General features: G+C 39.5%; 2 protein-coding genes across 2 annotated transcripts in view; both read right to left on the bottom strand.

Moving 5' to 3' along the window:
• CTSO (cathepsin O) overlaps window positions 1-11,756 on the bottom strand; it is a 37,341-nt gene extending 25,585 nt beyond the window's left edge. Inside the window, exons 1-3 of the mRNA XM_062199319.1 lie at window positions 11,733-11,756; window positions 9,010-9,117; window positions 8,684-8,913 (exon numbers count right to left, since the gene is read on the bottom strand). Of these exons, the coding sequence (XP_062055303.1) occupies window positions 8,684-8,913; window positions 9,010-9,117; window positions 11,733-11,756 (362 nt within the window). The remainder of the gene's footprint in view (window positions 1-8,683; window positions 8,914-9,009; window positions 9,118-11,732) is intronic.
• The window catches only part of LOC133765234 (ATP-binding cassette sub-family E member 1-like), a 1,116,285-nt gene extending 1,096,392 nt beyond the window's left edge, over window positions 1-19,893 (bottom strand). The window contains exons 1-6 of the mRNA XM_062198883.1: window positions 19,850-19,893; window positions 16,252-16,330; window positions 15,761-15,898; window positions 15,544-15,613; window positions 14,678-14,774; window positions 13,759-13,848 (exon numbers count right to left, since the gene is read on the bottom strand). Of these exons, the coding sequence (XP_062054867.1) occupies window positions 13,759-13,848; window positions 14,678-14,774; window positions 15,544-15,613; window positions 15,761-15,898; window positions 16,252-16,330; window positions 19,850-19,893 (518 nt within the window). The remainder of the gene's footprint in view (window positions 1-13,758; window positions 13,849-14,677; window positions 14,775-15,543; window positions 15,614-15,760; window positions 15,899-16,251; window positions 16,331-19,849) is intronic.
• Window positions 19,894-20,282: the final 389 nt, after the last annotated feature.

Below are 20,282 nucleotides of genomic sequence, written 5' to 3'. Positions count from 1 at the left end.
AAAATAATCTAGTTTAATACACATGCATTAGCTCTCCATTGAAACAGAAAGATAGTTCTCAACTCTTACCTCCCATCCCAAGCACATGTGGGTGCACCCATGCATATATCTGCAAGCCTGGAGTTATGCCATCACCCACATTCATAGGTCTAAAGTGAATTCCTAAAGCTATACTTTCTTGGACAATTTGTGTAATTTTAAGGGACTTAAAAGGACATACCAGTTTATACCTCATGTTCTTGTTTTCCAGCGTCCTCTAAAGAATTAATCTTACACTAAAATGGATGAAATTGTGGATTTATTAATCAATTATTTATTTTTTATTTTTGATAAGTTTAGGCTGGAGTTTTGAAATTCTTCAGGAAACATTTTTCTCCTAAGGCCAGAAGGGACCTCAACCATCTCAGGCACCTTGAGTATCCTAACGTTCCAATTATAAGTAACAACAGTTTTAGGAGTGACTTTTTTTAAGACATATTTTATTTATTTGAAAGGCAGAGTTACATAAAGAGAGGGGTGGGGGGATGTGAAGAGAGAGAGAGAGATTTTCCATCTACTGTTTCCCTCCATGAATAGCTGAAAAAGCCAAGGCTGGGCCAGGACAAAGCCAGGAGCCTGGAGCTTCATCTGGGGTGTCCCACATGGGTGGCTGGGGCCCAAACACTAGGGCCATCTTCCACTGCTTTCCTAGGCAGATTAGCAGGGATCTGGATCAGAAGTGGAGGAACTAGGACTTAAATAGGCACCCATTTGGGATGCTGGCATTGTAGCAGCTTAACCTGTTACATCACAAGGTTGGCCCCAGGAGTGACGCCGGTTTTTAAGGTAAATTGAGCTAGGGGCCGGTGCTGTGGCAAAGCAGGTTAAAGCCCTGGCCTAAAGCACCGGCATCCCATATAGGCGACGGTTCTAGTCTCGGCTGCTCCTCTTCCGATCCAGCTCTCTGCTATGGTCTGGGAAAGAAGTAGAAGATGGCCCAAGTCCTTGGGCCCCTACACCCACATGGGAGACCTGGAAGAAGCTCCTGGTTTCAGGCTTCAGATTGGCGAAGCTCCGGGTGTTGTGGCCATCTGCGGAGTGAACCAGTGATGGAAGACCTCTCTCTGTCTCTACCTCTCTGTGTAACTCTTTCAACTAAATAAAATAAATCTTTTTAAAAAATGTAAACTGTGTGAGAATGGGCATTTTCAAAAAAGACTTAAGAGAAGAAATTCTGAAGAGGAGTATGGCAGTTCTCAGCTATTTTACAGCCCTTAACCTGACCCCTGGAGGATAAAATCAATGAAATTGTTGTCATAGGTGATCACTAAGAAAATCTATAGTTTTTGTATATACAAACAATGCCATATCTGAGAAAGAACTTGTAAGGTTAGTTCCATTCAGAACAGCTACAAAAAAATTTATATATTTTGGGATAATTTTAACCAAGGCATGAAAAATTTCAACAATGATAATAACAATACATTAAGGAAATAAATAGAAGAAACAGAAAAATGGAAATATTTTCCAGTATTCATGGATTGGAAGAATTATTATCATCAAAGTGTTCATACTACTCAACTTAATTTACAAATTCAATGCAACTCCAATGAAAGTACCAAGGTCATTTTCTTGGATCTAGAAAATGATCCTAAAATTCATATGCAAACGCCAGACCCACTGAATAGCTAAACCAATTCTAAAGAATAAAAATAAATCCAGAGGCATCACAACACCAGATTTCAATATATATTACAGTGAAGTTATAACCAAACAGCCCAGTACTAGCACATAAATAGATACGTGGACCAATGGTGCAGATAGGAAGCCGTAGAAATTAATCCATGCATTTAAAACCAACTAATCTTTGCCAAATGATCTAAAAATAACTCCTTTGAGAAAGGACAATCACTTCAAGAATTTGGTATTGAGAAACTTGGATATCCACATACAGAAGTATGAAACAAGATGCCTGTCATATACCCTATACAAAAATCAACTAACAATGGATCAAGAATCTAAACCTAAGATCTGAAAACATCAGATTTCAAGAGGGAAACACTGCAAGACACTGGAATAGGCAAAGGCTTCTTGGATAAGTCCCCAGAAGCACAGGCAAGAAAAGCAAAAATAGACAAATTGGATTACATCAAGCTAAGAAGCTTCTGTACCGCAAAGGAAGCACTCCAGAAAATGAAGAGGCAACGGACAGAATGGGAGGAAAATATCTGCAAACTACCCATACAATAAAAGATTGTTATCTAAAACATATAAAGAGCTCAAGAAACTCAACAATAAAACAATCTAGTTAATAAATGGGCAAGGTGCTCTGGCATAGTAGGTAAGGCCTCCACTTGTGGTGCCAGCAGCCCATGTGGGAGCTGGTTTGAGTCTCAGCTGCTTCACTTCCAATCCAGTTTTGGGCTGATGTCCTGGGAAAGCAATGGAGTATGGCCCAAGAGCTTGTGCCCCTGCATCCACCTGGGAGACCTGCAAGAAGCTCATGGCTCCCGGCTTGGGATGGGCCCATCTCCAGCCATTGTGGCCAGTTGGAGAGTGAACCAGAAAATGGAAGATCTCTCTCTCTGTCTCTCCCTCTCTCTCTCTGTAACTTTGCCTCTCAAATAAATCTTTTTAAAAAAATAAATGAAATGGGCAAAGTACTTCAACAGGGACTTTTCTAAGAATGAAATTCAAATGGCCAACAAACACATGAAAAAAAAAATGCTCAGGGCTACTACCTTTCAGAGAAATACAAATAAAAACCACAATGAGGTTTCACCTTTCCCTGGTAAGAATGGCTATCATCCAAAAGTCAAAAAATAACAAATGCTGGAGAGGATGTGGAGAAAAGGGTACCCTAATACATAGCAGGAATGTAAAGTAGTACAACCATAATGGAAGACAGTATAGGGGCCAGTGTTGTGGCATAAAGGGTAACCTGCAGTGTTGACATCCCATATGGTTTCAGTTCAAGTCCTGGCTGCTCCACTTCCTATCCAACTCTCTACAAATGTGCCTGGGAAAGCAGTGGGTGATAGCCCAAGGACTTGTGCCCTTCACCCATGTGGGAGACCTGGATGAAGCCCCTGACTCCTGGCTTCTGTCTGGTCCAGCCCTGGGCATTGCAGTCATCTGAGGCGTGAACCAGTGGATGGAAGACTCCTTTCTTTCTCTGTGACTCTGACTCTCCCTCTCTGTAACTCTGACATTAAAATAAATAAATATTTTTTAAGGGAAGAAAGTATGGAAATTCCTCCAAAATATTTTCATATCATCTATCATATGACTCAATCATCCCACTCCAAAAAATTTACCTAAACAAAATGAAATCAGCATATGAAAGAGAGATTTGTATCCCCATGTTTATAGCAGTTCAAGTCACAATAGCTAAGATATGGAATCAACCCAGACGTCTTTCAGCTGATGACTAGATAAAGAAAATGTGGCACATATACATGATGCAATACTACTGAGCCATAAAAAATAATGAAATCTTGTCTTTTGCAAGAAAATGGATGCAACTGTACACTAGTATGTTTAGTGAAGTAAAGCAGATCCAAAAGAGACAAATATTACATGTTTTCTTTGATTTGTAGCTAATATAGGGTACAAAAAATGTAATGTTTACCAGTGAAACTGACATTTTGAGATTTGATTACTGCTTATAGTCCTTGTCCTTAGTCCCACAAAATAGTGGACTTTCTACTTGTTGAATTCTTTACTAAGTGGAGGATTAAGCCTATGACTATAAAGTAAATTAAAAGTATGTTATCTCAAAAATTGAAAGAAAAAAAAAGAAGGAAGGAGCAGGGAGGGTGGGTAGGTAGTATCATGAGCTTAAAATTGTAGGTATGAAATATACAAGGGGCCGGCAACGTGTTGTAGCTGGTAAAGTTTCCACCTGCAATGGCATCCCATAAGGGCGCCGGTTCGAGTCCTGACTGCTCTACTTCCTATCCAGCTCTCTGCTATAGCTTAGGAAAGCAGTAGAAGATGGCCCAAGTCCTTGGGCCCCTGCACCCATGTGGAAGACCCAGAAAAAGCTACTGGTCAGATCGGCACAGCTCCGGGTGTCTCAGCCAATTGGGGACTGAAGCAGCGAATGGAAGACCCTCTCTCTCTCTCTTTCTCTTTCTCACTCTCTTTCTCTCTCTCTCTCCCTCTGCCTCTCCTTCTTTCTCTGTGTAACTCTAACTTTCAAACAAATAAATAAATCCTTAAAAAAGAAATACATGAAATCTAGTCTCCTTATATAAATAAATAAAAATGAATACAGCATTTGTACTAAGTGTTTTGCATGAATTATTTTAACCCTGTTTGAGGTGATTGCTACTGTTATTCCCTCTTCACAGGTGACTAAACTGAGCTTAGGGGTAGTATTTGGTGGAGGACTGTGGCTCCTCAGCCCATAATAAATGTTAAGAAGTGATATGTCTATCTTATTAGTTGTGAAGATAATGAGTATACGATAAATTTTCCCCATTGCTACCTAGGTTTGTTATATTAATGATGATTTATTTTACAGTTATCAAGACAAGCAATGGTGTGATTAACAATGATTAATTACATTCATCCAAGGGATAAATTTTAATTGAAATTACCAGAGAAGCTTAAGATTGAAAGATATTTCAAAATGTTCATGGGACTACAGAATTAAAAATGTTTATTCTTTGGCAAAATTTTTAAATCACCATATAGTTTCTTCATAATACACATTTGAGGAAGCTTAGTATTTTGTAAGGTCACTGTAAACTGAGTCATTGTTTGTCTCTTGTTTCTGGATCTCAGACTTTTATCTAACTTGTCTTCATTTGTGGATTCTAAAGTTTGCTGTAAGAGAAATCATAAACTTCACATATGGTATAAATATTCTCCTTGGGAGTGCTTTAGCTTCTGGGAATTGCAGCAAATCAAGGATGAACAAAAAAGGTAAACTATTTGTATATATTACTGGAGCACTACTGAACATTTCTCTTAAGACCTGGGGGTTGCAGACCTTAGAGCAGAGGTTCTCAATTGAGGGCACTCGTGTCCCTAACTTGTTGTACATGAGATTGTCATATTGGGGAGAGGGGAATGTTGCAGGCATCTGGTGTATAGAGGCCAACCACATTGTTGTTCTGTCTGCAATGCACAGGATGGTCCTGGGCAACAAACTTTGCCTTCTGAAATGTCAATAATGCCACTATTGAAAACATCTGTTCTAGAATGAAATGTTCCTTGCATATGGTTTTATAAATTACTGCTTTAGACAAGTTTCTTAGATAAAGTATTTTATATATATGTATATATATGAGATTCTGAATTCTATGTGGAAATAATAAAGATATGCAGTTGCTGTGCAAATAATAAGAAAGGTACACTTTTGTGCAGGTGTACAGAAAAGCACTGAATAAAAAGATATTCTTTTGCAAAGTGGTTGAGAGAATCTATATTTCTATCGCCTGCAAACAGATCATAATAAAATATTTCAGCATAATAAAATATTCACGAGTTAGAATATTTATTATGTGTAGCTCCTTGAAGTGAGCACTTGTCCAACTCTACTGTGTCATTCAGAAAATCTAGACCAGTATGGTAAATGTTAATAAAGTATTGCATAAATGAATGGGCAGAGGAAGAAATGAATGAATAAATTCTGATACAGGATTTCATAGGCAATGTATGTTATCCTTTAAACTTGAACCATCAGAAAATACTCTGCCAAATTACATTACCTAACAAACATATGTTTCAAGCTAGAGCCATCAGAAAAAGGTCTGAGGAACTACATTAGCTAACATCTTTGTCTTTTAGACAGAAAACGTATTTTATGGCATTCTAGCATAAAGCTTATTTAGATATACAGATTTCAAGAGCCTGGTTATGGCAAGCACATACCTGTGGCTTATTAATTAGAATCTATTTATTATAGAAGTTCTGCGATCTTCTATGCATATTTATATAAATGTCTCTAAAACTATAAATAATATAAAACTGTAGCTTCTGTCATTATAGCAAATGTTCTTAAAGTGAAACTTCTGAAATTTTACTTCAAATCACATGAGGGTGTAGGCACAAAAGCTTTTCTCTATACAGAATATAAATGAGTACAGGCAACTTTAGTTGGGGCCAATCTTGGGTCTGTGGCCCTCAAAAGGGTAGGAAAACTGTGAGATAATAACGAGCATGAGAAAACATGAGCACACACCCAGGTTTGGCCTGAACTCAATCGACAGGAACTTCCCCGGCACTTCCACAACATGTAAGAACACTGATAAAGGCCTTGTCTCTCTTCCTCCTGTCAGGTATCCTGGCATCCCACAGCAACTCTGAGGCGTCTTGTTTTCACCAAACAGTCACCAGTTGTTAGTTTGAGTCTGCCTGCTTTTCACACTGTAGTACAACCTAGAGTATTTCACTACTTTGTTTTAGTTTTACAACTTTTATTTTTTAAGATTTACTTCATTATGGAGCAAGATTGTAGATTCTGTACACAATTGAGCTGGTAAGTAAACACTGGAGAGCCTCGACCAGTTCAGAACTTGCCATAATTTTGTAGAGATAAACCTTTCCAGAGTTACACTGAGTTTTAGTAATCACATGTTTTAATCTACCCTGTAAATACAGAAGCATCCCTCACCATGTTGCAAGACCCTGCTTGTCTTGCCCTGTATCCAGCTCTCCATTCCAGGTTCAAGCCAGCATCCTGTCTTGAGTACTAAGAAGTGCTCCTAGGTTGCCACCACTGTGTTTTAAGGCCAAAATACTTTCCTTGCTGGGCACCTGCTTCACGAAGCAATTCCCACTGGCAGCGACTGCTGGGCAAACCTTAGCAGTCTTTGTCAACCTGAGGCTTTCTCCAAGTTCTGAGATGCTTCATAATTCCCACCTGCACCACAAACGACTTCTCATCTTACAACCTGTGTGCTACTTCTCCTGAGGAAGTTGTATTTGCCACACACTCACCTCCTGCATGTGGCCTTTCGACAGCACCAGTATCAATAACTATATTAGTTACACACACACACACACACACAGGCCTCAAAAAGTTCAGGCAAACATTGCATTAGTTCTAAAGTTGATTATCCACAATCCTTTTGAAGTTCCCAGAAACAAATCTATATCAATATCTATATCTATATCTATATATGTATATTTGTATATACAGATACTTTTCAACTTAAGATACATTAATATCCTGATGAACTCATGGTAAACTGAAAATATTGTTAAGTTGGAAATGCATTTCACACCCCTAACCTACTGAGCACTGCACTTTAATAACCCAGCATACTGTACTGTTCATTGTCTCCCCTTGTGGTGTTGAACTCACTGGGAGGTACTGCTACCCAGCACTGGGACAGTGGATCACTTGCTATCCTAGGAAATGATCAAGATTCAAATTTAGAACTATGACTTCTACTGGATGCATATGGCTTTTGCACCATTGTAAAGTCAACCCATCATAAAGTCAAACCATCATAAATCAGGAACTGTGTGTATATTTACCCATATGTATTAATTATATAAATAGTAGATGCTCGAAATATAACTCTAGACCCACTGAGCCTCCAATTCTCAAATATGATCTGCTTATTACGCCACTGAATTCCTTATCAGGACAGGTGACACACACTATTGCTCCCCTAAGGAGCTGGCTCACCAGGAAATGCAAGGCAGCTCAGGACAGGGATAGGGGTATGAGACAGACACTTTATGTTCCCCTGAGTGCACACTGCTTCTGGTGTTGAAAGCCAGACATGAACCCCAAAGTAATGAGGCAGAGATGAAGGTCCATGTCTTGGTTCGGCCACAAAGTAAGAGTGGACAGAATGAGGGGATGCCAGTCTTCCCAAATCCTGGAGCTTTCCCAGGGCAGGCAGGAAGAGTGGACCTGGGCTCAACTAGAGAATCCCCCGAAGCATTCCAAGAAAACACCAAGGGAAAAAAATACGTACAGTTGCAGTGTGCAATATTAACCGAATTCAAACTGATCTCTGATTCTGAGTGAATTTCTTCCATAGTAAGTGATGAGGATGAAATATTTTGATTTTTAAAAATTTGTTAAGTAGTATCTTATAAGTTACATACAGTAGACTGAGGCAAAAACCTTGTTCCACCAGTGCGTGTCCCTTCTACTTCCTGGTACCCTGGGGCAATCTGGTCTCTTCCAGAATTGGAGTGCAAGAGTGAAGACAGAGCATTGCAACGCAGACTTCCCCAGATAACCCGGAAAGGAATCTAAATGCTTCTGTTTTTTTTCTGAATTAGAATTCACCAGGTCAGCAAGGACTTCCAAGGGCGCACCGGGTACCAGGGCCCCAGCCAAGGAACCCGACACACAAGCAGTCCCTTCCGGCTTGCTAACTGCAGGCTGGTTTTGCCTCCCGAATTTCTGATCCCTGGAGGTTCCCAGCGCCCTCCTCGGGAAGGAGAAATGACAGGTTCCTGCTACCAACAGGCACGCAGTCTGGCTCTGGTTCTCTAAGCGTGTGACCCAGAGCAGCCCTGGAAGCCACTGCCTACTTTGCGCGGAACACACAAATGCACAGCGACCCATCCTCCCTGGGAAATCAAACCTTCAGCTCAGCAAAGGCCCGCGCGCGTGGCCAGCGCAGGGGAGGCTGGCCTGTGCACCACGCGGCCCCCGCGGACCGCCCCCGGGCCCGGGACAGGAAGGGGAGACAAGGACGCAGACACGGGGAGGCGCGCTCGGTACCCGGAAGGCGGCGGCCTCTCGCTGCGGGCTCCGCGGCCGGGTCCCGGGGAAGGTGGCGCAGCACAGCAGCCAGAGCCACGGCAGCCGCCGCAGCTCCATGCCGGCCCCGCGCGAGGTCCGCCGCCGCCGGCTCGCCCCTGTTTCTCTTTCGATTCCTCAGCTCCTCCCCTTGCCCGGGTTTGGGGGGCGGGAGCAGCTGGGCTGGGACTGTCCCTTAGGCTCCCGTGGCTCTATACCTGGGACCCTGCGGGAGTCCCACTGGTGCTGGTTTACTTTTATTTTACTGTTTTGGGGAAGGCTCAGGACCGTGGGCTTTTGGCTTTCACCTGCCACGCGTGAGGACTAAGCCTGACACCGATTCTGCGTGCAGTGGCCTGAAAAGGCAATGTTTCCCGCACCTTCGAATTGAAATCCTTCATTCTTCTACCGTTTATCTGAAATGGAAGCATTCAGACAGTTAAACATTAACTTGGCGTTAATCTTGTTTTCTGCTATGCTTGCTGACTAACCTAAGACCCAGTTCTGAATAATGTGTGTCTGCCGTGTGCGTGGCAGAGACTCAAGTCCTTGAGCCAGGAAGCTGACATTGGAGGCAGAGCTGGGACTTGAACCCAGGCACTCGGATAGGGGATGCAGGTGTCCCAAGCTGTGTCTTAACTGCTGCACAAAACTCCCAGCCTTTGTGTAAAGTACTTTCATCAATGCCCACTACATGTTAAGTACTCGGAGTTAGCCACTTTTTTTTTTTTTATCTTTAAGGTCTCTCTTTTTCATTTTATTATTGTTAACTGCTTTCCACCTGCACAGGTTCATTTATAACAGGCCATTCTTGGCAAATTCTTTTTGATTTCACTTTACTTTGACACAATTCTGGATAACAACTTGCAGAAGGAACAAAAACATTGATTCCCAAATCAGTTAACACTCTAATCTGGCAAGATCTAGGTAAGATTTCCAGGTCGCTGGAGATGGATGAGCTAGATCACAACAAGTGACCCTTCCTTTTTTAAAAAAAAAAAAATATTATTAACATAAACAGAGTAGATTTCATGCATTCCACAAGTACAGTTCTGAAAAGACAACCATATTTCCCTCCTTCCCCCTTCTCGACAATCCCCCCTCTCCACTCTCTTCCTTTCATCAATTTTGACAAATATATACTTTATTTTAAATATTTTATTTGTTTATTTGAGAAGTAGAGTTACAGAGAGAAGGAGAGACAGAAAGGTCTTCCATCCCCTGGTTCACCCCCCAAATGGCTGCAACAGCTGGAGCTGAACAGATCCAAAGCCAGGAAACAGGAGCTTCTTCCTGGTCTTCCACGTGGGTGCAGGGGCCCAAGCACTTGGGACATCTTCCACTGCTTTCTCAGGCCTTGGCAGAGAGTTAGCTTAGAAGAGGAACAGCCAGGAGAGGAACTGGTGCCCATATTGGATGCCAGCCTGGCAGGTGAAGGATTAATCTATTGTGCCACAGCGGCAGTCCCAGCAAAGATATAATTTTAATCCACTCTCAATTCATAGGTTTAATTAACCATTAACCATAATGTTCAGCAAGTAAAAACTAGGAAGCCCGCAGTTCCATAGGAGTATAAATAAGAGTTGAAAACAATAATTATATCACAAGTTGTATGGTTCATCCCTATATTTTTTTTTGTATTCTTTATTAACTGTCATGATTCAGAGCAAACATAGAATATTTGTCCTTTTGAGACTGGCTTATTTCACTAAGGATAATAGTTTCTAGCTGTATACACTTTATTGCAAAAGACAGGATTTCTTTCTTTTTTTTTTTTTTTTTGTGGCTGAGTAGTATTCTGTGGTGTACATTTACCGCATTTTCTTTTTCCAATTATCAATTGATGGACATCTGGATTGATTGCATATCTTAGCTATTGTGAATTAAGCTGCAGTAAACATGGTGGGTACAGATCACTCTTTCATATGCTGATTCCATTTCCTTTGGGTAAATCCCCAGGAATGGGTTGTCTAGGTAATATGGTAAATCTATTTTCAGATTTCTGAGGAATCTCCACACTGTCTTCCATTATCATTGTAGTAGTTACACTCTCACATCCTTACCAGAATTTATTGCTTTATGATTTTTTTAAATGACAGCCATTCTAAATAGGGTGAGGTGAAACTTCATCGTGAATTTTACTTACATTTCTTGCAAGAGGAAACTGGAAACAAGGCTGGGCATCCAGAGAAAATCTGGGTGTCCTATCTGTGTGAATACCCTTAGACTATGAGTAGTAGCTCAGTAAGATTATCATCTCTAGGGGCCAACATTGTGGCCCAACTGGTTGAGCTGATGCTTGACTTGTGACGCTGACATCCTATGACAGGGAGCTGGTTCCAGTCCCATGCATGTGGGAAAGCAGTGGATACTGGCCCAAGTATCTGGGCCTTTGCCCCCTGCGTAAGAGACTCAGATGGAGTTCCTGGCCTGGCACAGCCCTGGCTATTGTGGCCATTTGCAGAATGAACCAGCAGTTGGAAGATCTCATTGTTTCGGCCTCTCCCTCTCCCTCTCCCTCTGTCTCTGTCACTCTGCTTTTCAAATAAATAAAATAAAAATTTACAAAATAGCTAGCCACACAACTGGCCCAGTGTAAAATGCAAGTAGAAGCTCTTTATTTCTAAATTACTAAGACTCTCAAGATGGCAACAGGAGACCATTAACTCAAGTGATGGGTCCTTCTAAGCATCAGCTTCCAACCAGGTCACACATCTAGAAAGTTGATTTTTCTGGGACTATTTTAGTGTATTCTAAACAAGGTTTTCAAATATCTTCAAAACTGATGTCATAGCCCTCTCAGATTTTTAGAACCGATGTCTAATTGATGGCCCGATCCTTTCTTCCTTCCTTCCTTCTTTCCTTCCTTCCTTCCTTCCTTCCTTCCATCTTTTTTAGCTATGGTTCAATGAATAACAATATTCTCTGATGCCAAATTCATATTAAAAGTATGTACATCTGTTCTGAAGACTAAGCGGGTAGACATGGGGGTCTTTTTATGTCCTTCCACAGTAAGACATATTGCTCCTACCTGACCGTTAACAAACAGAGCCATGTGTGTGAGAGAGAGAGAAAGTACTCAGGACTTCATCCTTTATCACAAATGCACTCGGCCTTTATGCTATTCTGACCATATGATGATAAACATTTAATTTTGATAGTAATTTCACAGATCACTGTCTATGTTGGCTTCATAAGTTTCCTGATACTTAGCTCTTTCTTATAACTCACTCAAACCCATACATCCTATTTTTAACTGGGTTTTGTTTCCACGCTGTAGTTTCTGCTTAGGGCAACCTACTGAGTCAGGACATTTAAACAACAGGCAGCCAATTTTACCCCAGGATAATTGTTATAAAATAGTCATTTGGCCTAAACTCACTTCATAAGTTCCCATCAACAAATATTTCTTGAGCATTTGCTGGGTTCAGGCATTGCTTTGGGTAGTGAGGGTTCACCGGTGCATAAGTGACCAGCAAGTGACCCGCTCCTATAGAGCTGGCCTTCCAGTAAGGAGAGTGATGCAATAAAATCACTGCAAGTGTTATGGGACAATCAGGAGGAAGAAAGGATGTCAGGGACATGAGACAGTGTGGATGCTATTTTAAGTTGTGTGTGCACTGATGAGCCAATTGGACAAAGGAAGAGAAAGTGAGCCACATGGATAACAGGTTATCTCAAATAGACAGAAGGAGAAGGCACGGCAGAGCTCTTGAAGTGGAGTTATGCTGGGCCTGTCCCAGAAGCATAAGGGAACTTAGTGTGTATGGAGTGGAGGGAAAAAAGGAGAGAATAGGAAGTGAGCTAGGTAAGTAGCATGTAGATATAAGTCTTTGTAGGGCAGATAAAACACAGGTGAGAATTATTTACTAAAAGTCAAAATAAGGTTTCACAAAAGTGGCTTGAGAATGTTTTCATCATGAAAAGTGATGGTGACAAGTATCTGCTGATTAGTAGAACTAACAACATTCAGTTGCATCTATATAAGGGGATAAGATTTTTTTTCCACCAAATTTGCAAAATGCAGCTCTTTCTTCACTCTTGTATTAGTTATCTATTACTACATTAAAAACAACTTCAAAATGTAGCAACTTAAAAATACTAACTTGTGCCATCTTGCAGAGTTTCTGTGGGCCGGATAGATATCCTATCTGTTTCCAATTTGTCCTTTTGCTGATAAACAGTCCTTTGACAATCCAATAAAGGACTTGATACTTATGCCTAAGTGGGTATTAAAATCCAAGGCCTATAAAGTGAGCAGCAACATCTAGACAGCCCTGACCAACTCTTTTCTTTACAGCTCTTGCTTTGTTTTTTGATTCCTGAATATCTATCTGTGGTACAGCTGGTTAAGCTGTGGCCTGCAATGCTGGCATCCATATGAGTGCTAGCTCACGTCCCAGCTGGCTCCATTTCTGATCCAGCACCTTAATGTGCAGGGAAAGCAGTGGAAGATGGCTCAAGTAATTGGGCCCCTGCAGCCCATGTGGGAGACATGGTTGGAGTTCCAGTCTCCTTGTTTCTGCCCTGGCCATTTGCAGCCATTTGGGGAGTGAGTGGATGGAAGTTCTCTCTAACTCTGCCTTTCAAAAAAATAAGCAAACCTCAAAAAATAAAAATTCTGCAAACTACAGAAGCACCATATACAAATAAAGGTGTTGTGATACTGACTAGAGGTGATTAAGAATTCTGTTTTGCTCTGCAAAATTCTAAACAAGAATTACTCTGGGGAAGTCCATACATGTTCAATATTTATTGTGTATGTGACTGAGAGGAGAGAGAGAGGATGTGGTAAAAATTAGAGACCTGCTTTCTAGAAAGACATACATTATGTGGAAAGTTTACATGAGATTTCAGAGTATTTCTAGGTTCCTTAGAAACAGGGGTGTTACTAAATAAATGAGAATCTCTGTTCTACCCAAAGGCAGGTAAAATCAGGTGATAACTAGAAATAAGATGGAAAACATGAACATGCATATGGCATCAACAGACCTAGTGTTTAATCTTTAGAAATTTGTAAAAGTACTCAATCAGGAATATTCTAGATTTGTATTTACCTATCTGGGTTTATTAAAGATCGTATAGTAATAGCAGCCTTTAATTGATGCTTGACATCTAAGTAACTAGAAGATTCATCAAACATTAAACTGAAAAAAAAACCAAATATAATAATTTTGAGACAAATATAATTCTATCTCGTATGTTATTTGAAGACATGGTTATTACTGATTTAACAACAAAAATTGCCTCACGTACCACTTCGGTAAAAATGTTTGCATTGTTTGGAAGTAGAAAGAAGGAAACAATTATGCAGGACTGTGTTTTCACCAAACACAGGGAAAGCTTTCCAGAGAATAGCTTAAGACATCAGTACCTTCTCATGAAAAACACTCTGATATAATCTGAAACAGTTTAGAGCCTTTTCTCTTAATTAGCTAAAGTCAGCTGCATAAAAGCAAAAGCCTTTCGCACAGAATTATAGAACAACTTGGGGAGAAGGGCTAGAAGCACTGGACACCAAAGAAGAAATATGGAGAAAGACTGTAGCAATATATAGCTGAGACGAGAGGTACTAGAAGCTAGGAAGGAAATTTGCTGTTTCACTCTCCGTTTCTGCTTTATTGTGGCATGCTGCCTTGATCTGGGGTGAGCTAAAAGATTTTTTATTATTTACAAAACCTGCCAGCCTGTTTGAAGAGCTTGCCCTAAATGTCTCTGACATGGAAAAAGGTAGCTTAAATCATAAACAACTGATTTTATATTAAAAACCTTTGGAACTTCATATAAATTACTTATCTAAATCTGCAGGAATGACAGAGAAAATAGATAGTGCATGCACAATTACTTCAAAGACTCAAAATTATAGAGATTTGATACTATTTCTATTTTTTTCAAAATTACTGATTTTATTAGCAGCATTATTAATAAAAACTTGGAATAAGAATTAAGATATACAAAAATTTTAAAGTAACGTACATATCAGCTTTCTGTATGCAAACAACAGCACAAGCAAATCTCTGCACTTCTCCTCCTGAAAGATCTTCAACATTTCGTTCTTTTAGGTGGGTTAAATCTATAAAGGACATGGAGGCATTGTGTTCAATGTTATTAAATTTTATCTTAACTCTTCCAGGCAAAAAATAAGCAAACTAAGTATACCTAATCTAAAATGCTTGGGACTAGGAATATTTCAAATGTCAGTTTTTGCATTTTGGAATGTTTACACAGACTTTACCGGCTTAGCATCTTTCATCCAAAAATCGGGCTAGTGCTGTGGCACAGTAGGCTAGGCCTCTGTCTGTGGTGCTGGCATCCCAGGTGGGCAGTGGTTCGCATCCTGGCTGCTCCTCTTCCAATCCAGCTCTCTCCTTATGGTCTGGGAAAGCAGTGGATGACCACCCAAGTCCTAGGGTCCCTGCACCCACAGTGGAGACCCAGAAGAAGCTCCTGGCTTTGCACTGGCCCATCTCTGGCTGTTGTGGCCATTTGGGGAGTGAACCAGTAGGGGAAGACCTTTCTGTCTCTCTGTCTGTCTGTAACTCTGCCTCTCAAATAAATAACAGTAAAATCTTAAAAAAATAGAAAAATCCAAAAATTGGAAACCTTTTTCTGTCATGTTGATCTTCACAAAAAGGGCTTTGGAGCATTTCACATTAGGGTTGCTCAACCAGTATCACATATCACCACTCTGGGCTTGAATGAAATTTCATTTGAAAATTGTTTCATGTAGAAAGTATATTAAAGAGTGATATTTCCCATTTATGTCAAGAATCCAAATAAAAATATATACCTTATCATTGAAATTCAAGGCCTATTAAAATACATACAAAATAAACACTGACCGAGCTGTTGACATACAATTACTTGCGTCTTTATTTCATCCTTTCTGTCCAAAATAGACCCCACTGTTCCCTGTCATAGTGTACCAGAAAAGTTACTACTATTTTCCTTTAATATTAAAAAGAATCACGAAGTCAAACAAGCTACTTTGATAAAATCTTTTAAACTTCCACCAATATCTATAGCACATAAATTCCTACTAAAAAGCAAAAAACTGACCTTTGCAGCCTTGGGAATCTGATCTACATACTGAGGTTTGATAATGGCTTTCAGGTCATCTTCCAGAATCTTGGTAAAGTAATTCTGTAACTCAGAGCCACAGAAGTAAGTCAAAATTTCTTGCCAGTCAGGAGGATCCTAAAAATATACATATAATTATCTGAATTTCAATTATTAATACAATTGCAAACAGGATGAATCTACGTTATAGTATATAGAACATATATCCAAGCTGAATACTTCTAACTTAAGATTGCTATGCCATTATCAAGGTAGAGCAACCCATAACAGTTTGGAGACATAATTTTCACTTAGGTAAAACTAACAGATTTTAATTAAAAATGAATAAGCTTTATCTGTATAATTTTAGAGCACTAATTCTAAAAATAATCACGAAAATAAGAACATTTAAAAAACATTACATATACACCCCCCAACCTTATAAAACTGGCCCAAGACACTAATTTTTTATAAGGTTATATAATACATACATCATACTTTTCAAGGTTTGGCTTTTGCTTCCCTGCTAAAATTTTTAAAGCTAGGAGTGTTTCTAAAGTAACACTCCTCCTTTACATAGAAGCTCAGTTTTAGCGCACAACAAAATGCTTTGGTACAAAATTCCATAGCAGGTGCAGCCGCACACTTTTTTTTTTTTTTTTTTTTTCTGGCCTGCCATTTACTTACAAGGAGAGAAGTGCCAGATCAACCAGAAATATTCCACTTCATTCTCCCTGCTGCAGCAGGCCCCTTAGTGCTGGCAGGTTAAGAAATACTTTTTTATTAGTAAAATCTAGAATCCCAGATTAAAAAGAGTAACATTTGGCAGCTTAAAATCTAAGAGAGCTAAGAACTTAGGTATGATTTAATAACATATGTTCAAGTTCAGAGTGATATTCTCTGTAGATCATTTAAGGACTAAGAAAATCAGGGCTGGTGCTGTGGTATAGTGGGTAAAACAGCTTCCTGGGATGCCAGCATCCCATAAGGGTGCCAGTTTTTGTCTCATCTGTTCCACTTCTGATGCAACTCCCTGCCAATGTCCTGAGAGAGCAGGGTAAGATGACCCAAGTGTTTGGGTCTAGGCCACCCATGTGGGAGACCTAGATGAAGCTCTTGGTTCCTGACTTTGGCCTGTTCAGCCCTGGCTATTGTGACCATCTGGGAAGTGAACAAGAAGACTGGAAGATCTCTCCCTATCTCCCCCACTCTCTTTGTAAATCTGTCTTTCAAACAGGTGACTAAATCATATTAAAAAAAAAAAAAAAGAAAAAAAAAGAAAAGGCAAGTTCCCTTAGGTTACTTTGGGGATAAGGTGGTATGAACAACAGTAAATAACAGGCATATATCACAATTACCAGAGACTTACTCAGCTTATTGAAGATCACACCCTAAGTGCATAGATTAAGGAATTCAACTGGGCTGAAACATGGATATTAGGTTTAAAAGTCACCAGTGAACAGACATTCCTCTCCATCTTTCCCTCTCTCTGTCTGGAACTCTACCTCTCAAATAAATAAATAAATCTTTAAAAAAATCTGTTGGAAGTAATTTTCCTGTTTTTTATTTTCAAAACAACAAAAACTCCAGATATTTGTGAAATCCTTCTGGATATTTAACCAATGATTTGGAAACCAAAGTAAAATATACATATGATTTATCTGAACAATTAATAGAGTGGGATCTACAGGCTTGTAAAGGTTCCTTTAATACTAAATTATCTACAATAAAAATATCTGTTAAGAACTTTCCACACTGGCTCCTAAAGTTATTTTATAAACTACAGTTGGAAATTTCACCACTCATAAGTCAAAAGCCTAATCAAACTGTTCAATGCAACAAAAGGTTTGCCAGTCAAAAAACCAAAATCACATAATTGAGATAAAGTCAGTAGATGCATTTGTCATGCAGCAGAAGAAGCACTTAAGAAATAAATTTTACAATTTTTGGCTGAATACATCTCTAGTTAATATGTGTGAAAATGGGGTGGGCTTTTGCGCAGCAGTTAAGACACTGCTTGTGATGACTGTGCTCCACGCCAGAGTGCACAGTGTGAGTCCTGGCTCCTGTGCTTCCGATGTAGCTTCCTGCTCACGCGCACCCTAGGAGGCAGCATATAATGGCTCAAGTGCTTGTGTCCCTGCCGCCCACCTGGGAGAATGCAGCCTCCCGGCTTAGCCTATGCAGCTCTGGCTGTTGTGGGCACCTGGGGAGTAAGCCAGCAGATGGAAGATCTCTGTCTCTCTGCCTTTCAAACAAAATGAAAATAGTTATAATATGGTCAGAATTTTCAGGTTAAAATTTGATCTAATAAGTGAAATATCATTTACCTTAATACAGATACCACAACCAATACAAAGAGTTTCAGAAATCCATGGTATTTTGCTCTGGGGGGGAACCTCTATGCATAATTTTCCTGGTAAAGGAAAAGATACCATTGAGTCATTCTCCCTGATACTCTTATTTTTTAACATTGTTATTTAGGTAATGCTGGTTCCAAATTTCTACACAGAAGCAGATTTTCAGAAATAATGGCACAGAAAGAAAGACATTCACTACAATGTCTTAAATCAGTGCTCTCTGGGTGCATAATCCTCAATTTTAAACTTATTATTACTTTCATGAATATCCTTATCAATTATTAGGAAGATGACTCTCATGCATAATTTATTTTGTTTAATTTACTATTTAAATATAGAAAATCTTAAAATGTTTGCTTTTTTAAGCAGATCTGAATGTTTAATTAATAAAACAAAACATGCCTTTGAAATGGTAAGGCATACCACAGAATGGAATCAATATTAGTTATGTTGGTGAAATTCAAAACCATTATGTAATCTATTTTATACAAGTAAAAACTAAACTTGTTAAAGGGATATTAAAATGGAATTTCAAATAGCATGGGAGACAATAACACATGAAATCTAAAGTTTGTTTGTTTTTTTTTTTTTTTTTTTTTTTTTTTGGACAGGCAGAGTTTGAGAAAGAGAGACAGAGAGAAAGCTCTTCCTTCCATTGGTTCACCCCCAATCTGAAGCCAGGAGCCAGGTGCTTCCTCCTGGTCCCCCATGCGGGTGCAGGGCCCAAGCACTTGGGCCATCCTCCTCTGCCTTCCAGGGCCACAGCAGAGAGCTAGACTGGAAGAGGAGCAACTGGGACAGACTCCGGCACCCCGACCAGGACTAGAATCTGGGGTGCCAGCCCCGCAGGCGGAGGATTAGCCAAGTGAGCCATGACACCGGCCTAAAGTTTCTTTTAAGGTTCATTAAGTCTATATAAGTACATGTAAAGTAACAACTACTTAACATAGCCCATAAGGACTACTAACTACCCTGCATTGTTGGAAATTTATTTAATCTTCTAAACACACATTCTACTTTATTCCTATTAAGTTCTTTATTCTTTCTTAAGAAGTGAACATTTACAATTTTGGTAGCTCTTCCCCCATGACTTATGGTAATTATTGGACTTTGCAGAACAGCCAAGTCTCAGCAGCCTGAACTGTAGTTTGATCTCACATTCTATGAACTACTAAATCTTGATACAGTCAGCCCTACATATCTAGGGGTTCCGTATGAACGGATTCAACCAACCAAGGATGGAAATACCTGGGGAAAAAAACAAATACAGAATTCTTGTCATTAGTTCCTAAATACTGTAATGACAACTATTAACATGCACTTATATTGTGTTAGATATTATATGTAATCTACAGATGATTTAACGTACATAAGAGGACACGTAGAGGAAATATACACATACTCTGCCATTTTATATAGGGAACGTGAGTATCACTGGATTTTGCTATCTGTGGAGGTGGAAGTAAAGATAGGGGTCCTGGAACTAATACCTCCCAGATACCAAGGGATAAGTGTACACTGTGTATAATTTGGTTTTGTTTGATAAAATTAGTTCATTTAGTCACAAAGCAATAAAAGAAATTTCAAACAAACTCTGGTTTTCTACATTTTATTATTCAAAGAAACTAATGGAGAAAATAGAGTATATGATAAACCCCATATAAAACTATTAAATTGCTTTCTTTCTTTCAAAACCTATTATCCTTACTTAACAACAGAAATAGCTTACCCATTTGAACCACAGGGCAACTCTTCTTGCACTCCCGTCGACATTTCTTAACATTTGTCATGGTTGACAATAGCAATTCTCATTAATTTGTCCGCCATAGTTGTAAGAAATTAAGAATCTCCAGCTTCTATTAAAATAAAAATAAGCAAAATTATAGTGAATTCTATGTAATTAGTTTAGAGAAATAATTCATAGATATAAAAGTTATGAGGACATTAATGAGCATTACAAGCGGGTGACATAATGACCTAGAAAGCACTAGATCTAGACACACTAAACACTAAACACTATTGCTAGGTCAAATGCCTGCCCTCCAAACATAGTTCTGCACATTTTCCTATCACTTTCCTAATTCAGAGCATCGTCTCTGGGATGTTGCACTAGCACAATGACTTTCTTTTTCCCTGGTGTTGAAGAATCTATCTAAAGGTTC

The sequence above is a fragment of the Lepus europaeus genome, chromosome 8 (assembly GCF_033115175.1).
Source record: "Lepus europaeus isolate LE1 chromosome 8, mLepTim1.pri, whole genome shotgun sequence".
In the NCBI taxonomy this organism is placed as follows: domain Eukaryota; kingdom Metazoa; phylum Chordata; class Mammalia; order Lagomorpha; family Leporidae; genus Lepus; species Lepus europaeus.
The sequence above is the reverse complement of the archived record's forward strand: the minus strand, read 5'-3'. Positions and strand labels throughout refer to the sequence as shown.